A 22,887-nucleotide genomic window follows, 5' to 3' on the forward strand; every position below is an offset into this window, starting at 1 on the left:
CTGTCCTGTTACCTGCCTGTAGGTAAGCTATGTGTTGTTTGACTGCAATTGACCTGACAGCCACGAAAGCTGGAGGTGGAGGAAACCTGGGATTTTGCAGGCGTAGGTAGTCATGTATTAATAATGTAGTTCAATTTCTCTCCAACAAAGCTGTCCCTGGGGAAACGATCACTAACGAATAAAAGATGCTCATGACCCGTTTCAGTCCCCCCAGCATCTCACGGCTTCTCCCTCTCTGCTGCTGGCGGGAACTTCAATCCTCTCTTCCCGTCATTCGACTCGGCACTGGGTCCTCTACCTCCTTAGCCATCAGCGGCCGCCAGGCCGCCCAGCCCAGACGCCCCGCCCATTGCCATCTTGCCGGAGGGCTGGTTCTTGCCAACGCCTGGCCGTGTGTCGGACCAGGTCTTGAGCTCGTCGCGTGTTTTTCCCGTGTACTTGAGGATGTCCTCGTCGCTCAGGGGTTTGCTCTTTTTCTGGTCTTGCATGCGCTGGAAAAATGACATCTTCTTGTTGCCCTCGGCAGCGGCATCGCCTGAGGCAGGTCCGGATTGTCCGTTTCCCATGGCTTGGGGGACGATGGGAGATCGTGTTTGTAGGGTAGTCAGTCGGATTGGGGCTTCGGACAGGATATATGCTCCTGGCACGTCAAAACTTGGCAGGATGAACTGGGCCTGTACATTATTCCATTCCAGAACACTTCTTAAATCTTGTCTGAAAGCCAGGCTTTCGGCCGCTGGTTCAGCTGACCCCCCGTGCATGGCGCTATACGGCACCCACCAACTCGGTGATCTTGTGAGCTTCCCCGCGACCTGGAGGGGCAGTGCTGTAGCTGCACCAATTGGGACACGTCCGATGATGAAAACATGTCAACTAATAGCGAGGGACGTCGCCCGACTACTTACTTACAAGGCGCCTTTCCACTCAGTTGCCAGATGCACCACCAATGTGAAGTTCCAGTGCGGACCAACCTCGGCCGCTAGAGTGAGGCTGAGCAGCCCAGCCGCATACTTACCTAGGTAGTCCACTAATAAGGAACACATCTCGAATTGCCGATGGCCTTGGAGAGCAAAGGGTGGTGATAAGCCTCATTCATCGATCAATTATTCTACTGGTCGCAGTAGCAAAAGGCCGAGACTCCAAGGAAGAGGGCCGTCTATCGGAGCGAACATTGCGGGCAGCTTTTCGCAAAGCAGGCCCGGTGAAAGCATGTAAAACTTTTAGAAGACTACTTCTTGGTATTTATCCCCTAATGGCTTGTCATTTTTTATTATCTGCGCTTCTACATGTCTACTGATACTCCTTCTTCGCAACCCTTGCGACAATCTCTTGCAGCATCGTGGCCGCCCACTCGTAGTCGACCAACTCCAAGTAGACCTGCGCGCTGATGCGGGCCCAGTAACGATTGCCGTGCACAAACAGCGACAGGAACGTCTTGTAGTCGCCGATCATGGTGTTCAGCATCCAGTGGAACGCCTTGTCCTCGTCCTCCTTCGCCACCACCGTGTCTCCCTCCTTGCCCTCGGGGCCCTTCTCGCCCGTCCAGATGGGCAGCGCGACGTTGGCCATGGCGCAGTTGCGCATCGTGCCCGTGCTGTTCTCCATGTACTCGGTCTGCAGCTTGGAGGCCACAAGCTCGATGCCCTTCTTGTTCAGGTCCCACAGGTACTCCAGCACCTTGTCCTCGCCGCCGAGCACCTCCTTGCGCCACTTGATGGCGTCCTTGACGCACAGGTACGGCGAGTTGTCCAGCGTGCCGACAAAGTTGAAGTTGGTAATGTACGGCGTCTTGGAGCTCGGCGGCAGCGGCACGTTGCGGGTAACCGTCTTGGGCATGTAGCCGTGGCTGGTCGCCAGCGTGGTGGTAATCAGGTGCTGGTTCCGCTTCGGCACGTAGAAGAGCGCGCAGCCTCGCGGCGCGAAGAGCCACTTGTGGCAGTTGGACGTGAAGAAGTCCGGGTCGGCGGCCTCGAGGTCCAGCTTCACCATGCCGACGCCCTGCGCGCCGTCGACCATGCTGAGGACGCCGAGCTCCTTGCAGGTTTTGATCATGGCCTCCCAGGGGAAGACGACGCCGGGCCGGGAAGAGACGACGTCGAAGGTGCACACGCGCGCTCGCTTGCCCTCGGCCTCGATCTGCTTGACAGTGTCACGGAATTTCTGCAGAATCTCCGAATCATCAAGCGGATAAGACAGCTCGATCTCTCTCGTGGTGACGTTGCCCTCGTAGTAGTCGACGAGATAGTCGGCAATCTTGGCGCAAGCCTCGTAGATGGTCGAGAACCAGACGATGACGTCCTTGCCGTCCGGGTTCCACACCAAGTTGCGGAAGACGGTGTTGACGCCGACGGTGGCGTTGGGGACGAACACGAGAGTGTTCTCAGGCGCATTGACAATCTTGGCAACGGCGTCTCGCGACTCGTCCAATAGCATGGGGTAGTCGTAGCGGATGAAGAGGTCAGGCCGGGCCTCGCTGGCATCCTGATACTCGCGGAGCTTGGTCCGAATGGCAGCGGGATAGGTACCAAATGAGCCTGAGGTTGAGGCGTGAGCCAGGACAATTGAACAGTGTAATGAGGAGATATGTATCGAGACTCACTCACCATGGTTGAGATTCCTCCATTCCGGATCAAACAGGAAGTCCTTCTTTATAGCACTCCCAAAGACGTCACCTTGCGGCTTCGCCCTGAGGGGAAGCTCCTGTGACGAGCCCTGGCCAATTGATCCCATGATTGTAAAGTGCTAGAGGATGTAATTTTGTTCTAACAGCACACTCTATCTTCTAGCTGCGGGGAGGACGACCTCATATACCTTTCAAACGGTTGTCGATGAGTCAATTGCGTAGCAGCTTTTATTGAGTGCCCCACTCACGAGATGTGTCAACAACGCCCTTGTACTACTCCGCCATTGTACTACTCCGCCAGACATTGTATCTGGCGGAGCGCCATGCGGAGCTAGATTGCCCAGGCCGGGAGTAGCCGACTTACCCCGAGATGGCGGTATAAGAAGGTTTCTGTGGACCGCTGTGTATAAGATAACCATTCTGGCATGTCTTAGTCACTAATGGGTGACTGCCACGCAATGCCAAGTCAATTGGTCAGTGGGCTGATGATAGTCGAGTCTTCGTGACAATTCAAGGATGCTCTGAGTCACTATACTGGCCGGGCGCCTTCAAACACCATGTCAATTCGCCAATGTGCTGGGTGAAACTCAAGTTTTCATGACAATTCAAGGTCTGATTGCCGGATCCCAAACGCCTCATCAAGTTATCATATCTGTCGGGCGTCTTCGTCTCGCCTTGCCGACGTCTCTGCGTGCGCAAATACACCATTCCCAAGAATGAATCCCATATGCTCCTGGACGCCGAGGTCCCAATGCTCGCTGATTATCGCCATAAATGACTGCTCCCCTCATCCCTTACATGACCATCGCGTGCCCCAACTCCTCAAAGACATTTCTATCCCCCTTGGCGTAGAGCCCGGGGGCTCATGGACCACGGGGCTGCCCTGGCTTAGACCTGCCAGGGCCAGCGCCGCGTTTGCCTCCTCCGGCCTGCTCCCATGCTTCACCACAATGGTCGTCTCACCTTTGGTTGCCTGCCACCAGGTGGGGGCATGCTAGAGGGCCTTGACCAGCGGGTCGTCAATAAAGAACGCGTTCTTCTTCTTAAAAATAGTCGCGCCCCGCATGTTGACAGAGATCGAGGCCAGTGGTCCTGCCGGAGGGCTTCTGGGCTCCAAGGGTATCGGCTTGCCAAAGCGCGAACCTGTTGAGCTGGGCGGCTGGGGTCTTAGTGGAGGCAGTTCCAACTCAGCCGCGGAAGGTCTGTATGCTTCCGCAGCGGTTCGACGCTTACCAACCGTGGGCATCACCACCTCCTCGCCGTCAATCTTCTTCCGCTTCCTAACACGGGGATTCGACTTGACTGAGTCGAGGATGGAGCTCGTCTGCTCAACGACAAGAGGCTTCTTAGGGGTACTGGTTTGCTCCGTGGGACCAGCAGGTTTCGCGGGCTCGGCCTTGTGACGAGACCGACCGTGATTAGGGTTGAGAGTGGATGGAGGTTTCTTCGGCCTTTCGAGAGCGCCAGGGGCGGACTTGCGAGGTCGCCTGGTCCTGGGCTTGGGCCTCAGGGCCTTCACCTCCGAGTTTATTGGAATGTCGTTAAACGTCGTTATCACCGGTACCGATATTGAAGCTCGGCGCTCCGGTTCCTTTGGTCCTGTAATTCTATGAAGTTCGCTCATAATCTTCATCGTCCAATAGGCCCCAGTGACCTTTGTGTCGCGAAGAGCCACTGGGTTGGCGGGAGGGGGTTTCTTCATCTCCGCCTTGTCGCCATCCTCCGATGCCCCATTAGATTCCCGCTTCTTCTTGGGCTTGGGCGGCTCGGGCTCTTGCCATAGTTTGGGGACTTTGTCCTGCAAGTCGGCAACCCAGGCGTCGCAGTCCCACTCGATCCAGTAGTCGATGACATCTCCCCAGGAGCTTTCAGGCGGCTTGGTGAAGTTGACAAATACAACCTTGCCGCCTCTGGTGTGGACTGCCTTTGCAAACTCACGGACCATGACTTTGAGACCATGTACTCGCAAGCTGGTGCCGAGGATAAGGAGCAAGTCAGGGTTGAGTGCCAGGTCGTGAGTGACAATGGGGCTGATTAGGTGCGAGTTGGGGTGTTCCTCGCCGTAAAGCACAATATCGGGTCTCAGCTTGCCAACGCCCAGCGCTCGCTTTCCCTTCTCCTCGCGGGCGGTGGTTGCACCGACGCAGTGAGGGCACTCGGGCTGCTGTCCCGACATTGTCTCCAGTTCTCGATCACCGTCATCCCATGAACAGACGCGGCCACACAGAAAGCATCTCAAGAGCTCCAAGGATCCATGCAGGAAAACACACTCGACGCCCGATCGTGGCAGTTCCCGCCGAGGGTTCTTTGCTGGCGCTTTGGCGTTGTCAGATGACTGCTCAGGCTCAGGAATCACTGGGGTTTCGGTTCCCTCCGATTGACTTGCTTGAGACTGCTGGCTTGGCTCTGAATCGGAAGTCGGCTGAGATTTATCGGACGAGCTTTGGTCGGTGGTGATGCTCGAGGCTTCTTCGACCATTTTGTTAAGCTGGGCCATGTTGGCGGTTGATCTGCGCGAAAATCGGCCACGGCTGCCGGGACCATCTTTGAGCGATGTTGAAAGGCCAACCTTTTCTTCGATTTGATCAATGTTCTGGGTGTAGCAACGGACAAGCTTCCCTCTGTCTCTGAGGTGGCCGATAAAACGATGAGAGCTGGTGGGCTCTATGTCCTTGACCTTTTGTCGCAATGTTGTGGCAAACGTATAGAAGACGGATGTCCGGAGAGGATCCGACCAAATTGCTGCGTCAAACAGGTCCTTCCCTTTCATATTTGGTAGAGTGTTACGACCAGAGGTGGATGTTTGAGATAAGCTGATTGGATTTGTAGGGGGAGAGTCGTCAACCTCAGAGGGCGATGTGCTGCGGCGACTGGAGTTGTCTTCCAAGGGCGATCCTAGCTCAAAGGGATCGAAGAGAACGGGAGGGGGGCTGGAAAGAGGTGAGCTGGGTGGGATTGCAAGGTCGGCCAAACGAGTTGCGTGGCGCTTTCGAAACCCAGTCGGCGGTACAATAAGATCTTCTGGTGGCGGAGAAGACAACGGGGATGTCATGGCTCGTGCAACGGCGATTGAACGCCTGGTTCTCCTAGGCGTGATCAGAGGCAGGGTATCCATGACGCTGGCGCGGGTCTCCTTGTGTTCTGGTAGTTCGTCCTCCTCCTTAGTTCCCACGCTTGAGTCGTCCTTCTGAAAAGCTTCGAGGTCGAGCTTCACTTGGATTTCTTCTTCAGTTTCGTGTGATTTGTTGCTGGGCTCTGAGATGTTATCGCACGACAACCTCCGTCGTTTACTTTCCCGGCCATTGTCTAAACCGCCCGCTTTGTCGTCGTTATCATTTTCGTTGTCGCTTTGGAGCGCCAGCTCAGCTTGACGCGCCTGGCGCGCAGCCGCATCAAATTGGGCCTGGATCAGCGAGTAGAGGCCGTTTTCGGAGCGAAAGTCCTGCGCAAGTCAGCGTGAGTTCTGTCGTGACTCTGCGAGACCCGGAAACCCTGGATTGGGAAGCGGGGAACAGAGTAACATACAGGAATGCCCGAGTTGGTGCTGATGCCGGCGCCGGTGACGACGACGACCTTGCGCGCCTTGAGCAAGGCATTGGCGATCCCCTGGAGCTCCTCGTGCGAGTCTGGCTGGACGTGCGTGGTCGGCATCGTCTGCGGAGGCGGGCGGAGGCGGGCGAGGAGCAACCCGCCGCGTCGCGCGTTAAGTTGAGGGTTGACCGGAGCGAATCCTCACGGCCTTTGCGGTGCAGTGCGGTGCGGATCGGAGTCTCGCGACGAAAGTCGGGGACGGCGTCCACGGGCTCTAAAGTGTTGCAGAAGACACGGACTGCGTCGACATTGCGCGTCTGGAGAAGTCGAGACCCGAGAGTGGGCGTATTGCGAGCGGCGCGGTTGTGGTCCGACGTTCAAAGACCAGCGGCTGGGGTCATGGAATCGCGGGCAGTAGCAGCGCGACGTCGCAGTGGAGCGGAGAGCCGCTGATTGGCAAGCCGAGGCGAGGAAACGAAACGGAAGCAAAGCGGCTTGACTGCGGTTCGAACAAAGCCTCTGTCGCGAGCGGCGGCTGCTTCGGCGTCTGGTCCTGCGGTGTCAGTGTTGGAGCATGAAAGAGAAGAGGCGTTGACGTTGTGCTCGGCCATCTAGGTCCAAGACGCGATAGGCTGGTGGTGAGCCGGGGCCCTTGTTGATCGGGCGCGGTTGGCGGTGGCCTTTTAGCGCACTGACGCGCTGAACCATCGCTATCGATAAGACTACAGGGCGGCGAGTCCACTGGAGAACAGTGGGCTGTTCCAGGCCAAACTGACTCGAGTGCGTGCTCTTGTTCCAGTGGTGGATAATAGGACTCCGCTACACCAAAACATCACTCAATGAATTGTTTCTAGTCGATTCACGAAACAATGCAAACGGACATAGCAATCCATTGTCTATATTTTACTTCCATTTTAATTCTCTTCCAGATCAGTCCCGTATGTCGCCAGGCTACTCTTTTTATTCTTACATTACTACCAAGTACAAACACACACACTGTTTTCCACCTACAAGTTCACCAAAACATCAAAGAACTTCTGAAAGTCATACGGCACGCCCAGGCCTGTGATGGCATCCCAGCCCTTCTTCGCCGGCCACCCACCAACAAGCCCACCCCTGCGGAAGTTGCACGAAAGGCTCTGGCCTGAGGTGATATCCTGAAGCACATCGCGCACCTCTTTCGAATACAGCTTATTATTCAGCCAGCCCAGCACGGGCTTGCCCTGCTGCACCCGCGCCTCGTTGATCAGCGCAATCATGGCCCCGAGGACGGGCGTGCTCGCGCTGGTGCCGCGCAGGAGGATCGACGTCCCTCCTTGCTTCACCAGGAAATTGCTCCCCACGGCCGAGATGTCCGGCACCGCCCGGAACTTGGGGCTGTAATAGCCACTCATGAACCCGTGGAGCTCGCCGACGTAGCCCTCCACAGCAGCATCCTGCCAATCCGGGCGCTGGAAGTACTGCGAGAAGCCGCCGCCGCTGAAGTCGGCGCCATCGGGAGGATCTCTCGTGTTGGTCACGGCCCCGACGGCTGTCACCCACGGACAGGTCGCCGGGAAGACGGACATGGCGACGTCCTTGTCGCTGCCGTCGTTGGTGCGGCAGTTGGAGTTGCTCGAACCCTTCGCTCCTCCATCTCCAGAAGCGACTAGAACGGTTGTGCCGCGGCCTGTGAGGAGTCCAAAAAGATCGCACACTCGCTTGGCATACGGAAGCGGCACCGAGACCTCGTTGTCGGCGTAAGAGATTGAAAGGACGTGGGGAAGCTTGTTGTCGGGCAATCCAAGGAGATACTGAAGAAATTCCAGGTAGGGTTCGTTGTTGGACTCTTCCTCCGGAAGTGGTTTGCCATCGTCATCCAGCTTGATCCCTCTGCCAGCCGCGAGGTAATAAATGATGTTGGTGGGATAGCCGGCGGCCATGGCGTACTGGACATCAAGAGCTGCCTCTCCGCCCGACTTTGAGAGGTCCTGCAAGTTTTCAGCCCCCTTTATGAGTTCAACAGTGTAGTTGTAGCCCTTTGCGTAGAGGTCTGGGGCCAGCGTCTTGAGGAACAAATCGCTGTCCGCGTAGTTGGCGTATTCTTCGAGAAAGCCTGCAAGTCCCAGACGGATCGACGACTTGTTATCCGGCGGGGTGTAGTTGATGTTGTACAGCTTCCTGAGGCAGGCAGGCGTGACGATTTGGTTGCATGCCGCGGCTCGCTTGTCAAGTTCGCTGCGGTTATCGAGCATTTCAGATGTCATGTCTGTGCTGGCCGTGGTCAACTCCCTTGTTGGTCGCATGAAGTTTGCAATGGGGTGGACGAAGCTAATGGCGTCATGGAGAGCTTCCGGCACGGAGTACTCCTGCGTACGAAGCACGGGTTTTTTATCCTCAAACTGAAAGTAGTTCATGGCCATGTTCAAGAGCGACTCGGCTTCATGAACTGTCGTTTTGACGTGGATCCAGTCCCTGTCTGCGGTGGCCTTTCCTGCCAGGCCATGTTTCTCGAGCCATTCAAGCACACTATCGACATCTCCCTGGTCAGGATCTCGAAGCGACTGGGCGTATTCTTGAGAGAGATGGTTTCCGCAGTTTTCTTCTCTCAAGGCAATTTTCTTTTCGACAGAGTCGATGTTTGGTTGGCGCAATGCAAAAGAGAGCGTCAGCTTTTGGTCAGGATCCGGCGTTGCATCAGTCTTTCGCCAACCGGCTGGCAGAACTGGGGCTTCTTCGAGACAGAGGAGGTTGGCAGAGCCTAGGCCAACTAGAGCCAACGCCGAGAACAAATATCTAGGAATCATGGCGAATGCTTAATGTGAATTGTCCAGATCCCCGAAAGCTAACGGGAGGGCGACGTGCTGTTATTTACATGTCAGGTACCGGCGATCTGCACCTCAACCTATCCCGTGTTTAAGACATTGCACCACCACGGTCCAACAGGCAGAACACGGGCGTTCCAGTTCAATCTCAACTTCGGCAATTCGAGGCGGAATTAACCATATTTTCTTTGGATTTAGGTATGATTCCACGGGCCTTGTCACACTCGCCCGGCAGTTCCCTTGAGGCGTCGTCTCCTAGATGACTCTCATTCTGACGCAGCGGATTCTGGGTCCACCAAAATCCCAAGGAATGAGCCGTTGGCGAGAATGGTATTGTTGGAAAGGGGGATCTACAGAGCTTCAGAGTCTATCGAGGAGTGGTTCCCTTCATCTCGGCGGTTGACGCCATGGACGCGCATCGCAATGTCATTCCGCGACAAGATGTCTCTGCCAGGCAAAAGAAGCGTACGGGAGGCCTAACGGGAAGCCCCGGTTTTGATCAATTTCAGACAGCAGCACGAAGGGGGACGGAAAGCTCCATCACCATGTTCTAGGCAGACAGGTGCATGCATGCACATACTTGAGTATGGATGCTTTGTCATAGGGAAACAAAACCCCAGGACTGGCTGAGCTGAATGGTACGCAACGGGGATATGCGACGGGTGTCAGGCCGTTGCATAACCGTGGGTCTGGGCTGCCGAGGTGATGTCAAAGGTCCATCCGGCTTCGTATCCTTGCATTGGCATCTCCATCAGGGCTCTATCCCTTCCATGTTGCCTCCCCCACGTAAGGTGAGAAGTGACACGAGACCACTGTCGATATTGGGGCATCACGAGGCATCACGGGGATGCTTCGCGTGTAGCTGAAGTTTCCTCCCTCCTCGCCAAGGCGCATTGGATTGTTCGACTCGGCCAATTACTGGAGCTGGAATTGGCGACTTTTCACGTCTTCATCACGTTTGCGCAGGTCTAGACACGCCGAGGGAGCGATTTGGGCGCCTCCCCCACCTTGGACCCCACTGGGCTTGCTGTGGCGGTCCGCTAGTTCCGGCCAATCAGCGGCGGGGTTGGTTTTTCGACACCCGTTAAATGCATCTCAGGCTCGCGTGGGCTGCCCGGTCAGTGGCTGCCTCTGACGTATGCGTCTAAACCAAAACGCTCACCTGACTTGGCACGAGACTTATTGACAAACTCCCCGAGCAACTCCCCGAAGAAACGCATGGTAACACGAGCCTCAACCAACGTCAACATCAGCCGCAGCATTACCCACTGCATCACCCACCGCATCGCCAGCCGAACCAAAGGCAAAGTCTACCGATCGCCCTCGCCAGAATAATCAGCGCGGAGCTGACGGTTTCAGGCAGATCCTGACCCCGGGCTTAGGGACCCCTTACTCCCGAAAAGACCGCGCCTATCCCATCCCGTACCTCGCTAGGTACCACTGCCACCACTCCCCGACCAGTCCTGGCCACATGCTTCGCTCAAAGGCCCCCGCCCCCTCAGGCCAGAGGGGCTTGGCCCTCCATCGCGCCCCAGTTGAAGCTCGACAGACACCGTGATTTGTTCTCCGCCGGATCGCAGCAAATGGCTCTTCCGTAGCCACTCACGCCTGCGATACGCCGCCCTCCCCACCATGCCGCTCCACCCGTCACGGTTCCTCACTCCACCACCGAGGGCCCGAAGGACACTACGACGACCCGGACTGCGCTAGGCCTCACCCGTCCTCGCCCTGCAAATCTCTCCACGACATTGGTCCGGCTTGTCTTTGTACGTTCTTCTCGTTGGTCACTGGAATGCCCTGGTATACCGCCGTTTCCTCTTTGCCCGGGACCAGGCAACTACCACCTGCCGCTGCGTGGTTTCTTGGGATCATCTCACCAATTGTAACGACTCGTGTCCCACGGTGCTGTCTGTCACGGCGCAGAGAACGTGGGATGCTGGGTAGGTACTTCGTAATCCGTACATGGGCTGAAAACCCATTTCCGCCACTGTCCCTTCCTGGCTGTGCGCATCATGCTTGCGGGGAAGTGAGAGAAGTGGGAGTGGGAGGATGCAGCTCCAGAAGCTGCCATGTCTCGATGTTTAAATTTTCTCTCCGTCCCTTCTTTTCCTCCCGTCTTTTCTTTCCGTCATCTCCTCCCACCACCTTCCATCTCCCCCCATCTTGCCATCCTCCATCACTCTCCATCACCCTCCATATTGTCGTCTTCCTCCCTTCTCATCCTCTTTCTCATCCTCATCCTCATCTTCATCTATTCCCCGCTACCTAGCATATCTGTAAAGCTCTGAATATCGAGCATCACCAGTTACTCAAGAACTCAAAATGGCGGGCCCGGAACATCTCAATGTTTTCACTGGGCCGGACTCAGTACGCAAGTACTTTGACCCCGAATTTTCCCCTCCGCTCCCTCTCGTCGAGATTCCCGATTCTATCAATCCCTTCCGTCAAGATGGTGTTCGCATCTATGCCAAGATGATGTCAATTCACCCGGCGACCAACGTCAAGGTCATGCCAGGTTGGTCCTCCCATTGCATCGTAGATGATGTCCAAGTAGCTGATCTTGGATGATGTGTGCTCCAGCCATGAACCTCTTGGAAAAGGGCGTCCAACCTGGAACTACAAAGACTGTCGTCGAGAGTAGCTCGGGCTCAACTGTCATCTCAATGGCCATGGTCGCCCGCGCCTTTCACGGCATTGATGATGTCCACGCCTTTCTCAGCAACAAGACCAGCGAAACGAAGTTGCGTCTGATGCAATTTTTTGGATTGGACGTGTAAGAACTTTCTCATCCCTCTAGTGGAAAATTGCTAACTAGGCATTATAAAGCACTCTGATTGGTGGTCCAGCCCAGCCTACACCCATTGATGAGAGGGGTGGCATCCGCGCTGCTGCTCGCAAGGCCGCTGAGTCTGACTCGGTCTGCAGTCCCAACCAGTACATCAACGACGATGTATGTCTATTCTTCAATCTTAGCTGGCTCCTAACTCTGGTTTGAAGTACTAATGCGGTTTTTAGAACTGGAAATCCCATGTCCGATGGACGGGCCCACAAATTCACCGACAGCTTCCAGAGATCAACGTCATCGTTGCGTCCATGGGAACGTCCGGTAAGTACTAATCTCTCAGTTGAATGGCTTCTCTCTGACACACCTCCATAGGCACTATGACTGGTTTGGGCACCTACTTCAAGGAGGCAAAGCCATCAGTCTACCGCATTGCGTAAGCAAAGATTCTCAATTGCAGCTTCTGAGTGTACTAACCTACTCGCCAGTGTCTGCACCAACGCTGGAGAGCGTGTTCCTGGTCCTCGCGAGTACTCACTCATGGAGGAGGTCAAGTTCCCGTACAAGGCCGCCCATGATGCCCTCGAGGAGGTCGGAGCCAAGGACTCCTACTCCCTCTCTTTAGACCTTTCCCGACAAGGAATTGTCTGTGGTCCTTCCTCGGGCATCACCCTCAAGGGTTTGTTTCAGCGAATCGAAAAGATGAAGCAGGAAGGGACTCTTTCCAAGCTTGCTGGGCCAGATGGAGAGATCAACTGCGTTTTCATGTGCAGCGATCTCCCCTACCAGTACTTGAATGAGTACTTTGATCAGCTGGGACCTGAGAAGTTCCGTCCCCTTCGCAACGAGGTATGTTAAGTCATAGGATAAAGTTGTTCAAGGCTAACGATTATACAACAGAGGCTGAGACGGGTTGATCTCTATCGATATGACGACAGCTGGGAGCTCGAGGCACTCTTTGCTCTGTCTACTTACTTCTCTATTCACCCTCTGGGCACCCATGACACTGTCCTCTCGCTGGCAGACCAACTCGACAAGGTCATGACCGCCAGAGGCAACACGCAGATTCTGGACTTCCGCCGCTCATCCGATTTTGATGCCTTCCACCTTCCTAATTCCGTCAACATCCCCCTTGACACCCTCAGAGACGGCGCCTCCAGAGGCAGCCCTTTCGCCAACCCTGCAGATGACTGCACCATGCTCGAGGAGATTTGGCTCGAGCTCGATGACCTCTTCACCGTCAAGGACAAGAACGGCAAGCGCAACGCCAGCGCCGAGGCCTTGATGGCCGTCCTTCGCGGTAAGAAGGTTCTGACTCTATGCTACGACGGCGACAGTGCCAGAGTCGCCAACAGCGTCCTTCGTGCCAAGGGCGTTGAGGCGGAGAGTATCCGCGGTGGCTACAGTGCCTTGGAGAAGTTGCAGATGCCCTGCAATGACACCTGCAAGGTTGCTGCCCTCCCAGTCTCTGTCGAGGTTTAAGCACGTTTTATTTCAGTATGCCATTCAGAAATCGGACTAAAGATCTGATCGCCTGGCCTTTTCTTCCTTTTTTGACATTTTTTCTATTTCCCGGGGCTAGCTTTATCTCAATCCGGAAGTGCAGTGGGCTTCAGGGATCATGCGTTTCCTTCATCATAAAGCGTCAGAGGGAACTTCAAGTCCAGAAGTACAGTAGGTTTCTGGGACTTGAAGGGATTGGATTTCACGACCAAGAACCACAGAAATTACAATTGTGGGATATATTATGGGATTTTAAGACATTTCTTTTTTATGATCAACGAACAACAAAGACGGACGATTGGGTCTAGAAGAGCAGTGGGCTTCTGAGACACCAAGGGCTTCAACACACCCCAACCAACTCCAGGGGGAGATTTCCTCAAGTCCGGAAGTGCAGTGGGTTTCTGGGACTGGGGCAGCGATTTCAACCATCGGAAAAGTTGGAACGATTGCGGGAGTTTGGGAATTTTCATGACACAACACACGCGAGGTATCATCGCTCCCAAGTGCCAACGCGGTACTAAGCCCACAAGGGCAGAGCATGCCAGAAACAGGAGCAGCTCGTGGCCTCCGAATCGGAGAGTATAGTAACAAGAACTTTCTTGGATGCTGCATTAATTTTCTGTTTGTGAATACCCTGTGATTGTTGTTGTGTGTGTGTAGTTGGGATTGAAGCAGTTGTCTCCCAGGTGTTGATACTTTGGGAGGGTCCAACGATAACTTCTGGTCTGAGCAAACAGAGACAGACTCGGGCTTTTCGACCCCATGAGACACTCACTCCAACCGTAACTAATCTCCTAGGCCAAACCCCGTCTCAAGCAACATTGCCCTGATCTCTCCATTGGAGGCGCCAAGCAGAAACTCCACAGTCCCCTAGTCTCGTAAGTTTTGCCATGACTTGGGAATAGAGTGCAACGGCGCTGAAGTTTCCGGTCGCCGGCCCCACTCCAGCCCGAGTCGTAGGGTCGATGCCTCCGGTTCCCGGACACCGGAGCCGCGTTGCAGGAGGCCGGGGTCTTTTTTCCTCAGATGATCTTAGTAGTGCTGTTTTGGGGGGGCATGCGTTGTAAATGAGTGATTATCGAGTGAGAGGGGCAGAAGTCGTCATGTAGTTGGTGGCGTGGTTTGTGTAGTGGCATGGAGGAGGGAATGTGATGCTTTCAGGCCGAGATGAGTAGGTTCATCTTCGGATGAAGAATATGTCTTTCTAGTATGAGCTATTTAGTCTTCCATTCCTGGGATTCTTGGCAGAGGTCTTAAAGACCCTATTGCAGGATGAATTCGGCTCGCGATGCTTGGCATCAGACCACACCTCTCGTCCAAAGCTGCCCCGAGCCAAGTCCAAGAGTCGATTCTCCTCTCGATCAATCTTGGCAAGATGAGTAGAAGAGCAGCCCATGTTCTGCAGAGTTCAGAGCTTAGAGCCGGTGACATTCCACACACACCCGACTCAGGCGCATGACTTCCATGGGGGACTGGGCATGTCAACCGCGGCAGGCGTTTGCCACGGGACAGTTCCCGCGTTTCACCGTGGCAACGAGGTTTCCCGTGTAGAGGGTGTCCAGAGCGTTCCCGAGTTGGTGGGACGGGTTGTAGATGGCGGGGGTGGTGGTGGTGGTGGTGGCGGCAAGCATCGGGGGGAGGATTAAAGATGGCAGGGCTGGTCCTTTGTTTGAGAGGACGACTTAGACGTGCAGACCTTGGGATCTACAGGGCCTGACGCCTGTTTTAGGGTTGTTCATTGCCAACCCTCCATGGGCTTTGTTTCTAGTGGGCATTGAGAAGAACCATAGCAAGAGATTCTCCGCGGTCTCGATTGAAGTCGGCCGTTATGATGACGACTCTTCTGCATCGTGTCATGGGCCCGGATATACCACCCCGAACGAGGCGTCAGGCTCCAACCCTCAAGCGGGCCGCGATGCTCACGACGGTGTCTCATATTGCCCGTGACTGGCCCGTCCCTCGCCCTGACTCTGCGCCGCCGCACATGGGCGGAAAGAGGAGAGGGGGGACCTGAGGGCAGCGTGGAAGAGAGACACGGACATGAAAATGGACACGGCCATTGGATCGTGTTGGAGCTTGGGCTAGCGGAGGGAGGGTTAGCTGGCTTTTTAGGGTCTTCGAGGGCCTCCAATTGCGCCATGGACGGCCGTCAACACGGGGTCTGGACCCGCCAGCAGGATTTGGGGAGCGACGGTGATGTTTATGCGCCGTCGCCATGTTCAAGTCGTCGAGCTGGGACTAGAGTAACGCAGGATGAGATATCGGTTGGTACAGTACATATGTCCTACGCCAACACTTATCAGCCGTGAAATTGGCAACACCACCACCGAGAGGTCATTTCCAGTTCGCATTTCACCCAAGCTCCCTCGACGGCTGTAGCGCTGGCATGAATCCCGCACAGGTCAATACTTTACCACGAGCCGTAGAGGGTAAAAACCCAGTAAATTTAGGCTGGTTGCAGCGCTGGCCTTTGGCCTGAAAGTGAGTGTGCCGGCGCGATGCTTGCTCGGAGCGCTTGACTCGACGCAGGAATGGTTCGATGGGATGGGAGGAAGTTGTGCGCTATGTGCTAACTAATTAATTATGTAGTTTTATTAGTACGTAGGCTATCGAATTCAAGGTTGACGTGGATGCCACCACGCAGACTTGCCAGATCCATAACGTCCGGCCGAGGCTATTGAATCAATTTAGTGTGCAAGACAAGAATTGGGCAACTCTCCGTTGTCGAAGCTCCATTCTCCAGCCAGCCATGAGTCGATGCGTCATTACCATCTGCATCATGAGCCTTCACAAAGCCACTGCTCTTGGCGAATCAAGCCCCCATCGGCTTGGCCCATCGCCAAGGGTTTTGAGGCCCAGACTCTGCTGAGCGCCGTGGCTGCTCACCGCACCGCTGCATGAGCACTGCCGGACAGGGTGTACTAAGAAACACCACAGAAGCAGCCCACTAAAAACCACAATGGCCACTAAAACCCACTAAAACAAACAAGCCTCTTTGCTGTCAGTTCAGCCCAGCCAAGCCACGGAGCGGAGTCATAATAGGTCATGTCTTCTTGCTGCCGCTCTTCATGAAGAGGTAGATAGGGCAGTCGATGATTTCATCAATTGCGTAGCTTGAGTTGCTCTACATCCATCCACATGAACCATTCCCCAGTCTATCCCTCCCTCGACATCGCCCTCTCAATATTAGTCCACCACCACCACGCACAATCTCCTCAAGATCATCACAAGCGGCCGCCTGAGCTTTTACAGCGCCGACCAAGGGCTGACGGAGGGCGTAGACTAACCCCAAACAAACCCCCCCCATGTCGATCCATTCCTGGCCACAGGGGGGGGGAAGAAAGCGTTGACGATTACGGCAGAGCCACACACACACAAGAGGACGAACAAGGGATCCGAGGAGGCTGAGACAATCCATGAGCCAACTTGTTTTTTTATTCCTCTTGCACCCGTCAAATCCCTGTCTGTCCCCTTCTCCCATGCCCATCCAGATCCCCGGGTCCAACCTTTTCTCGCCCTGCTTGCTGCATTAGTCCCCCCGCCCGGGATGCTTCCCTTTATTCTCACCCTCTATTCCCACATCTCTCCCTCGTCTCACTCCCTTGGAACGCCAGGCTATTACATACGTAGAACCACATCCCCGTAGTGTTCTGGAGATCTGCCCTGTTTCTCTGTTCCCCACGACCCGCATACACGTACGCTCTTTCGCCCTCTTGGCCCAAAGCGGCCCCCTAACCCCTCCTCCGCATTCCTGTGCCTCGTCTTCCTCGCCGCCGGCATGGCATCCCTCGTGCTACTGGCTCGTGGCTTACAGTGGCCGCACGCCTCCGAGGGCGTAGGACACGCCCGGGCAATACCCAGGCGGGTACCCGGCATCCATCGCCCACGATGGAATGGAGTTGCGGAGTCTAGGCGCGTGTGCTAGCGAGCGTCCTATCTCAGGCTATCTGCCTAGGCCAGTGAGGGTGAGGTCCGCGATATGGCACTATCGAACAGACAAAGGTCTGGACCTGTCATTATATGTACCCCTGCACCTCCCTCCCTCGTGCAGGCATTGTTCTGGCCGTTCCCTCCCTCATCAGAACACGAGAACTAATACCTGTGTCTTGTTCCTGAACCGGGCCGGGCTAGTCATTCGTTAGCCCGTGGTTCTGTCTTATTTATGTCTCATCCGTGACGAACCCGATATAACCCTGAGCTCATCCCCGCGACTCTCGTCTTATCAGCCTTCTCTCTCGTTGGACCGACACACTAGAAACTCCAACATGTCCGCCAAGACATCCTCCAAGAAGGAGATGGTAGCAAAGGTGCTAGGCCGCCGCCTCTCCCGGGCCCTCCTCCGAAGCCGCGACTCCAACACGGACGACTCGCCCGTTTCCTCCAGGCCGCAGACTGCTCAGCCTCAACCTCGACCGCGTGAAGATGAAGGTGAACATGAATCGCCGCGCTCAAGCTCCAGCTACACCGTCACCAGCCAGCGCCCAGTAAGCGTCGGCTCCCCGGATGCGAAGCGTCTCTCCCGCCGAGTGTCTCTGCGCCAGCGCATCTGGAGCGCCTCGCCGTCCAACCACTTCGAGGACGACGACGACGACGAGGGCGAGCCCGGATCCGCGGTCGTCACGTCCGCCAACCGACGCAGCGCCTACATCCCACGCCACGCCGCCTCCGACTTCTCTAAGAACGCACGGGGGAACAAAAAGGCCGCCCGCAAGCAGCCCAGCGCCGCGCGTCTGGCCGCCGACGAGGCAAACGACCGCATCAGCAAGCGCTTCAGCACCTTCAACACGCCCCGCGACGACGACGAGCGCACGCTGTGCTCGCTGAACGAGGAGCCCAGGACCGCCGGCGCCAGGGCGTCCATTTCCACGGCGACGTCCCCCCAAAACACCGGGGAGCTGGACGACTTGATCTCGACGCTGCACCGCGAACAGGCCCTGCACGCGCTCAACACGGCGACGCCCGGCGAGAAGCCCGCGGCGGCGCGCAGCCGGCAGAGCGGGGCCTTTTACTCGTGGACGGTGGGCCAGCCCCCGGAGCTCGACGCCGCGGCCGACTCGGACGACAGCAGCGACGACGACGAGTACGGCGTGTACCTGGACCACGGCGAGAGCCGGCGCCGGTCCCGGCAGGCCGACAAGCTGTGGGTCGAGGTCGACGCCGCGAAGCGCCAGAACCGAGCGCCGTCGTTTGACGGGCTCAACACCAACCGCAGCAGCGTCTACTCCAACCGTACGAGCGCCCAGTACAGCCTGCAGCCCAGCCGGAACAGCATGCTGTCGACCAGCAGCAGCAGCACGTACTCGACGCGCAACAGCGTCTACTCCAGCCGCAACAGCCTGTACTCCACCAGCCCGGCCCCGGCCCCGGCCCCGGCTCCGGACGCCCAAGACGCCGGCTGCGGCGAGGACCCCGTGCTGCACCGCAACAGCACCTACCTGGACGAGAAGTCGCAGCCCATCCCCGAGCCGCTGGCCGCGGTCGGCACCAAGCGCTCCTCGGGCTTCAGAAACCCCAACCTCTCCGTCTACATCAGCCCGCCCGTGCTCGACGACGTGCGGACCAAGAGCCCGCGGCGCAGGCCGGCCACGGCGCGGACCCCGACGGTCGCCACCGTCATGGAGCTGTGAACCGCGTCTCCTTAATGATTGTGTTTCGGGAAATGAGCGTTTTGCTGGCGTTAGGGCTGTGGGTGGGAGCATCAAACATATATGCATTAGGATGAGCATGAAACCAGGCGCATGGACATGAGTACAAACAGATCCACGACGGACACATGATATAAGTAGTCCGCTGTCGAAGCAGGACTCGTTCCCTATGATAATTCGATTAATCCTGTATATGGACAGAGAGCACTTGATCGACATTGATACCCTCATTAATTACCTCATTAATTCATTTCTTGTAAACCACGAACCCCGGTGATTCGAGCCCCCGTGAATCATGAAACAATTCTTCAAATAACCTCGCGTGAAACTTGCACGCCAAGTCATCAACTAGCCGTCTCCCTCACTCATCACAAGACAGTCCCGCAAGTCGAACATAGGCATTTGGGCATGGCATTTCCGCGTCTCCGCTGTCTCGACACTGCCATATATACAATCAGAATCAAAAAACGCCAACACCCTCCCATGCACCGACAATGGCCCTGCGGCAGGCCCATGCTCCCGTCGTGTTCCTCCATGCGTGAACAAACTGCCGCTTAGGGCATCAGGATCAAAAACCCCCCCGTGACAATGCTCCCCGACACTCGACAATTAGGATATTGCGACATCCCAGGAAAAAGAAATCCTTGTATCCAAGATGCCCAACAAGAAACAAGCAGGCGATGACGCGTAAATGAGCCCAAATCCATAGTCGTCAATCATGATTAAAAGAGGGCAAGGCGCACCCTGCCCCTCAGTATGGGCAGAGGGATAAATGCCCGTCTCCCCAGCCAATCTCATCAGCCAATCCAACATAATTGCCCCAGGTGCGAATCACTGTGACAAATCGCTCAAGAGTGTAGCAAAAAGCAACTTCAAGAGGGAGCAATAAGCTACTCAGCAAACAGGATAAGCGCGGCTCTGTACCACCCCAGTGTACAAGATGTGATGTGATACTGTAGGTGCAGCAGAAGCAAAGAGGCTGCCGGTTTGCGCAAACGCCCACAATCGGGCCTGCACCTACACGTGCATGACGCCCGCGACACCGCTCCTTGGTTGCGGAATCTGAATCTCCTCATCATCGGAGCTGTCCGCCGCCTCTGCCCCCGCTCGATCAAGCATCCTCTCAATATCTTCATCCCGCAACATCTTTCTGGCCGTTCCGTTTCCAACGCCCAACCCACTGGGTAGCGACAAGGCACCCCTCAAGTGGCTGCTGCCATTCATGCGTCGCCGCGGGGTCCCCCGGTTCGGTGTGTGGTAGGGCTGTTGCGGCGAGTCCAGATCCATTGGTGAGCCGGGAGGCGGAGGCATGCCGGGTGACTTTTCAAACCCGAGTTTCCTGCTTTGATACTGTTGCCGTTGAGAAGACGGCAGCGGTTTCCTGGGCCCTGATGGTAGGGCGTGTCGTCCTGGTTGGTTCCTCACAAGCCCCGAATGCGGTCCCGGCGATCCTGTGGGCGAAAAGGCGTGCTTCAAATTGGCCGAGTTGCCTGGGCTACTCATGAACAATAACGACTCAATGGCATCTTGTTCCCTCACGTTTTGGTGTGGTGAGAATAGGATGGGGTCTACTATATTCCTAGACCTTGATCCGGTCTGCACTGTGGGTTGGGCTGGGGTGTGAGGGGAGGCCGAGTGCGAATGTGACAGGAGAGTAGGGGTATAGTGAGGATTTGAGTTGCGACGCGGGTTCGAGCGCGGAGCAGGCATACTCATCGAGGGCTGGATGGAAGCTGGAGGTCCCAGGGTGGGCTTGCCAGACGCTGTCCTTGGAGGTGAGTTGGATCTTCGAAGCTGGCTGACTGGTTCGTACGGGGAGAGTGCTGAAGCTGTGGGAGCAGAACTGATGGCTAGTCGAGGGCTAGCAGAGGAGCCATGGCGGCGATGGACTGTGGAGGTGCTCGAGGTAGGGGAAGCGGCATGAGAAGCAAGAGACTCGACCTCGTCCAGGGAGTTGGACTGCCAGCCGTGGTTGACCTTGATCATGGCATACGAGAGACGCGTCCGCAGCTCGGCCGACAACTGCAGCGTGTTAGTCCTCTGTGGATGCTCGGCCAAGGACGAACGACTGCGGCATCTACTGCCTTTGCTATTGCAATTGCAGGTCTTGCTATCGCGTCCACGACAAGAACAAGGACGGCCTACCTCTCCAATATAACTCCCCGCCGTGGAAGCCTTGCTAACGGTGCTAGTATTCCGAGAGTGTCGCTTGACAGGGCTTTGGCTCTCGGAGCGAGTCTTGACCTCCCCGTCGGCCATGCGCTTTCTTGAGCCCCAGGCGTCAGTAGCCATCTTGTCCTGGGCGGCGGCGATCTGAGACAGTTGAAGCAGCTGGCTCTCCTGGCTGGACAGGCCGGGCGGACAGGTGCCGGACTCGCTGGCGGGAGGCGTAAAGGCCGGGTCGGTAGAGGCGGTCATGGTGGTATCCTGGGAGTCGGTGGTCGAACGGGGATGGCTCTGGGAGGAGCGGTCGTCGCCGTCGGCCGAGTGCTGTCGCAGCAGCGCGGTCGGGAGAGAGGCAGCACCGGAGGACGGAGGGGCAAAGGTCGGGGCAGGAGCGTCGGTGGCGGAGAGCGGCGAGGCAATCGGGCGGTGGGAGGCTCGCGAGGAGGTCGCGTCGACCGGGGACTGCACCGCGAAATCCCCGCCTACAGGCGCGCGGGCGGTGGTGACGGCGTTGGCGTTGGTGTCGGTGGCATCGCCGCCAGCGTCGTCGGTCCTGAACGACGCCGGGAGCGCGACACGGGCGTGATTGAGGGCGACTCCGCCGAGCGGCCGGTCGGAGGTCATGGCGATGGCGCGGCGGCCTGGTGGGAAGGCGAGGCGGAGCGGCGAGCAACAGCAGTGGGCGAGGTTAGACGAGACGAGACGAGTAGACACAAGCGAGCAGCGCGGGTGTGGGCGCGTTCCAGACCGTCTGTACCCTACCGTCTGCAGTCGACGAGCCCCGAGCGATAGAAGCGTGCGTGGCAGTGTCGTGGTGCCGCAGGCGTCGGCTTTGGGTCTCTATCTGCCGGTGTGGATAGCGACGATGGTTGGTGTTTGGTGTGGAGGAAGCCTGGAGTCCAAATCCAAGTCCAAGTCCAAGTCGAGCCAAGACCCGGGTTGTGAGCGAGCACGAGCAAGGCAGTGTCGTAGCAGCACGAGCGCTGTGGATGGTGGTTTACGCGGTCTAGTCGCGACGGCCCCAGCGCCCTGGGATGGTGGCATGCCACCCTGCCGGCCAATCCCGCGCCCAGGCCTCCTCCAGGGGACGGTGCGCGCTGGGCACCGCTGTAGCCAGCCCGCTGAAGATCGCTGGCCGTTCTGCGCTCCAGGCACCCGGGTAGTCCCCCAGCAGCGGCGTCGCCTTCCCCAGCCTCTCCACGCGACCCTAGAATAAACACCCGCCCGGGTGACGTGCTCTACAGCGCCCTAGGGCCTGAAGAAAAACCCACCCGCGCTTGCTACGGCGGTCGCGTGCCCTGAGGGACTTTCTTTTTTTTTTTCCCTCTCATGGAACCTGGATGGCATGGACATTTCCCACGAATAGACGAGAGTCTGTTCTCTCATACCGACTGTGACACTTGAGCATGGCAAATATTGAAGGTGCTCAGCTATGGGCACCTCGCTTCCCCAAAAACGGCCGAGTGGCGCTGCAGAGTTTTGGGCGAGGCTTTTCCCTTTGGCGGCGAAGCGTGACGACGGGGATGCAACGAGACGGAGACGGAGGAGACACAGATGGAGACACAAATGGAGACACACACAGATGGAGACGCAGACCAGACCGACTGACACCAGAGACGAGTCTGGATTAGGCAGACGAGTTAAGTCCAGGCCATATCTTCCCCTCTTTATCCATTACCCATTATCCTTTATCAATCCACAGGACACCGTTTCTAGATAAACCAGCCTCCGATTCTCCCAGGTTTAGACTACCTAATAAATGCTGAAATTGACCAAAGATGCAAATGCACAAGCCCGCCCCAGTATCCCAGCCCACCTCAGTCGTCAGCGGAA

The 22,887-nt window shown here is 56.6% G+C and overlaps 7 protein-coding genes across 7 annotated transcripts; 2 read left to right on the plus strand and 5 right to left on the minus strand.

Moving 5' to 3' along the window:
• Positions 1–302: 302 nt before the first annotated feature.
• Positions 303–761, minus strand: BGZ61DRAFT_533114 (uncharacterized protein; the record flags this gene model as incomplete). Its single annotated transcript, XM_046253963.1, has 1 exon — positions 303–761. The coding sequence occupies one exon, from the start codon at positions 759–761 to the stop codon at positions 303–305; it is 459 nt and encodes a 152-aa protein (XP_046103733.1).
• A 529-nt stretch (positions 762–1,290) lies between these two features.
• BGZ61DRAFT_478654 (pyridoxal phosphate-dependent transferase) lies at positions 1,291–2,730 on the minus strand (the record flags this gene model as incomplete). Its single annotated transcript, XM_046249033.1, has 2 exons — positions 1,291–2,534; positions 2,604–2,730. The coding sequence occupies 2 exons, from the start codon at positions 2,728–2,730 to the stop codon at positions 1,291–1,293; spliced, it is 1,371 nt and encodes a 456-aa protein (XP_046103734.1).
• Positions 2,731–3,617: 887 nt separating this feature from the next.
• Positions 3,618–8,940, minus strand: BGZ61DRAFT_494440 (uncharacterized protein; the record flags this gene model as incomplete). Its single annotated transcript, XM_046250764.1, has 5 exons — positions 3,618–6,065; positions 6,149–6,277; positions 7,174–7,217; positions 7,257–8,627; positions 8,664–8,940. 5 exons carry the CDS (start codon positions 8,938–8,940, stop codon positions 3,618–3,620), a joined length of 4,269 nt encoding a protein of 1,422 aa, XP_046103735.1.
• Positions 8,941–11,280: 2,340 nt separating this feature from the next.
• On the plus strand, positions 11,281–13,222 carry BGZ61DRAFT_352990 (tryptophan synthase beta subunit-like PLP-dependent enzyme; the record flags this gene model as incomplete). The annotated part of the gene is made up of 7 exons (XM_046240471.1): positions 11,281–11,473; positions 11,539–11,731; positions 11,785–11,908; positions 11,974–12,064; positions 12,116–12,176; positions 12,229–12,589; positions 12,641–13,222. The coding sequence occupies 7 exons, from the start codon at positions 11,281–11,283 to the stop codon at positions 13,220–13,222; spliced, it is 1,605 nt and encodes a 534-aa protein (XP_046103736.1).
• Positions 13,223–14,447: 1,225 nt separating this feature from the next.
• BGZ61DRAFT_478658 (uncharacterized protein) lies at positions 14,448–15,303 on the minus strand (the record flags this gene model as incomplete). The annotated part of the gene is made up of 3 exons (XM_046249034.1): positions 14,448–14,642; positions 14,684–14,900; positions 15,167–15,303. 3 exons carry the CDS (start codon positions 15,301–15,303, stop codon positions 14,448–14,450), a joined length of 549 nt encoding a protein of 182 aa, XP_046103737.1.
• A 2,205-nt stretch (positions 15,304–17,508) lies between these two features.
• Positions 17,509–18,870, plus strand: BGZ61DRAFT_478659 (uncharacterized protein; the record flags this gene model as incomplete). Its single annotated transcript, XM_046249035.1, has 1 exon — positions 17,509–18,870. The coding sequence occupies one exon, from the start codon at positions 17,509–17,511 to the stop codon at positions 18,868–18,870; it is 1,362 nt and encodes a 453-aa protein (XP_046103738.1).
• A 1,035-nt stretch (positions 18,871–19,905) lies between these two features.
• On the minus strand, positions 19,906–21,678 carry BGZ61DRAFT_494442 (uncharacterized protein; the record flags this gene model as incomplete). The annotated part of the gene is made up of 2 exons (XM_046250765.1): positions 19,906–20,910; positions 21,034–21,678. 2 exons carry the CDS (start codon positions 21,676–21,678, stop codon positions 19,906–19,908), a joined length of 1,650 nt encoding a protein of 549 aa, XP_046103739.1.
• Positions 21,679–22,887: the final 1,209 nt, after the last annotated feature.

Source organism: Ilyonectria robusta (assembly GCF_021365365.1).
Source record: "Ilyonectria robusta strain PMI_751 chromosome Unknown BGZ61scaffold_11, whole genome shotgun sequence".
In the NCBI taxonomy this organism is placed as follows: domain Eukaryota; kingdom Fungi; phylum Ascomycota; class Sordariomycetes; order Hypocreales; family Nectriaceae; genus Ilyonectria; species Ilyonectria robusta.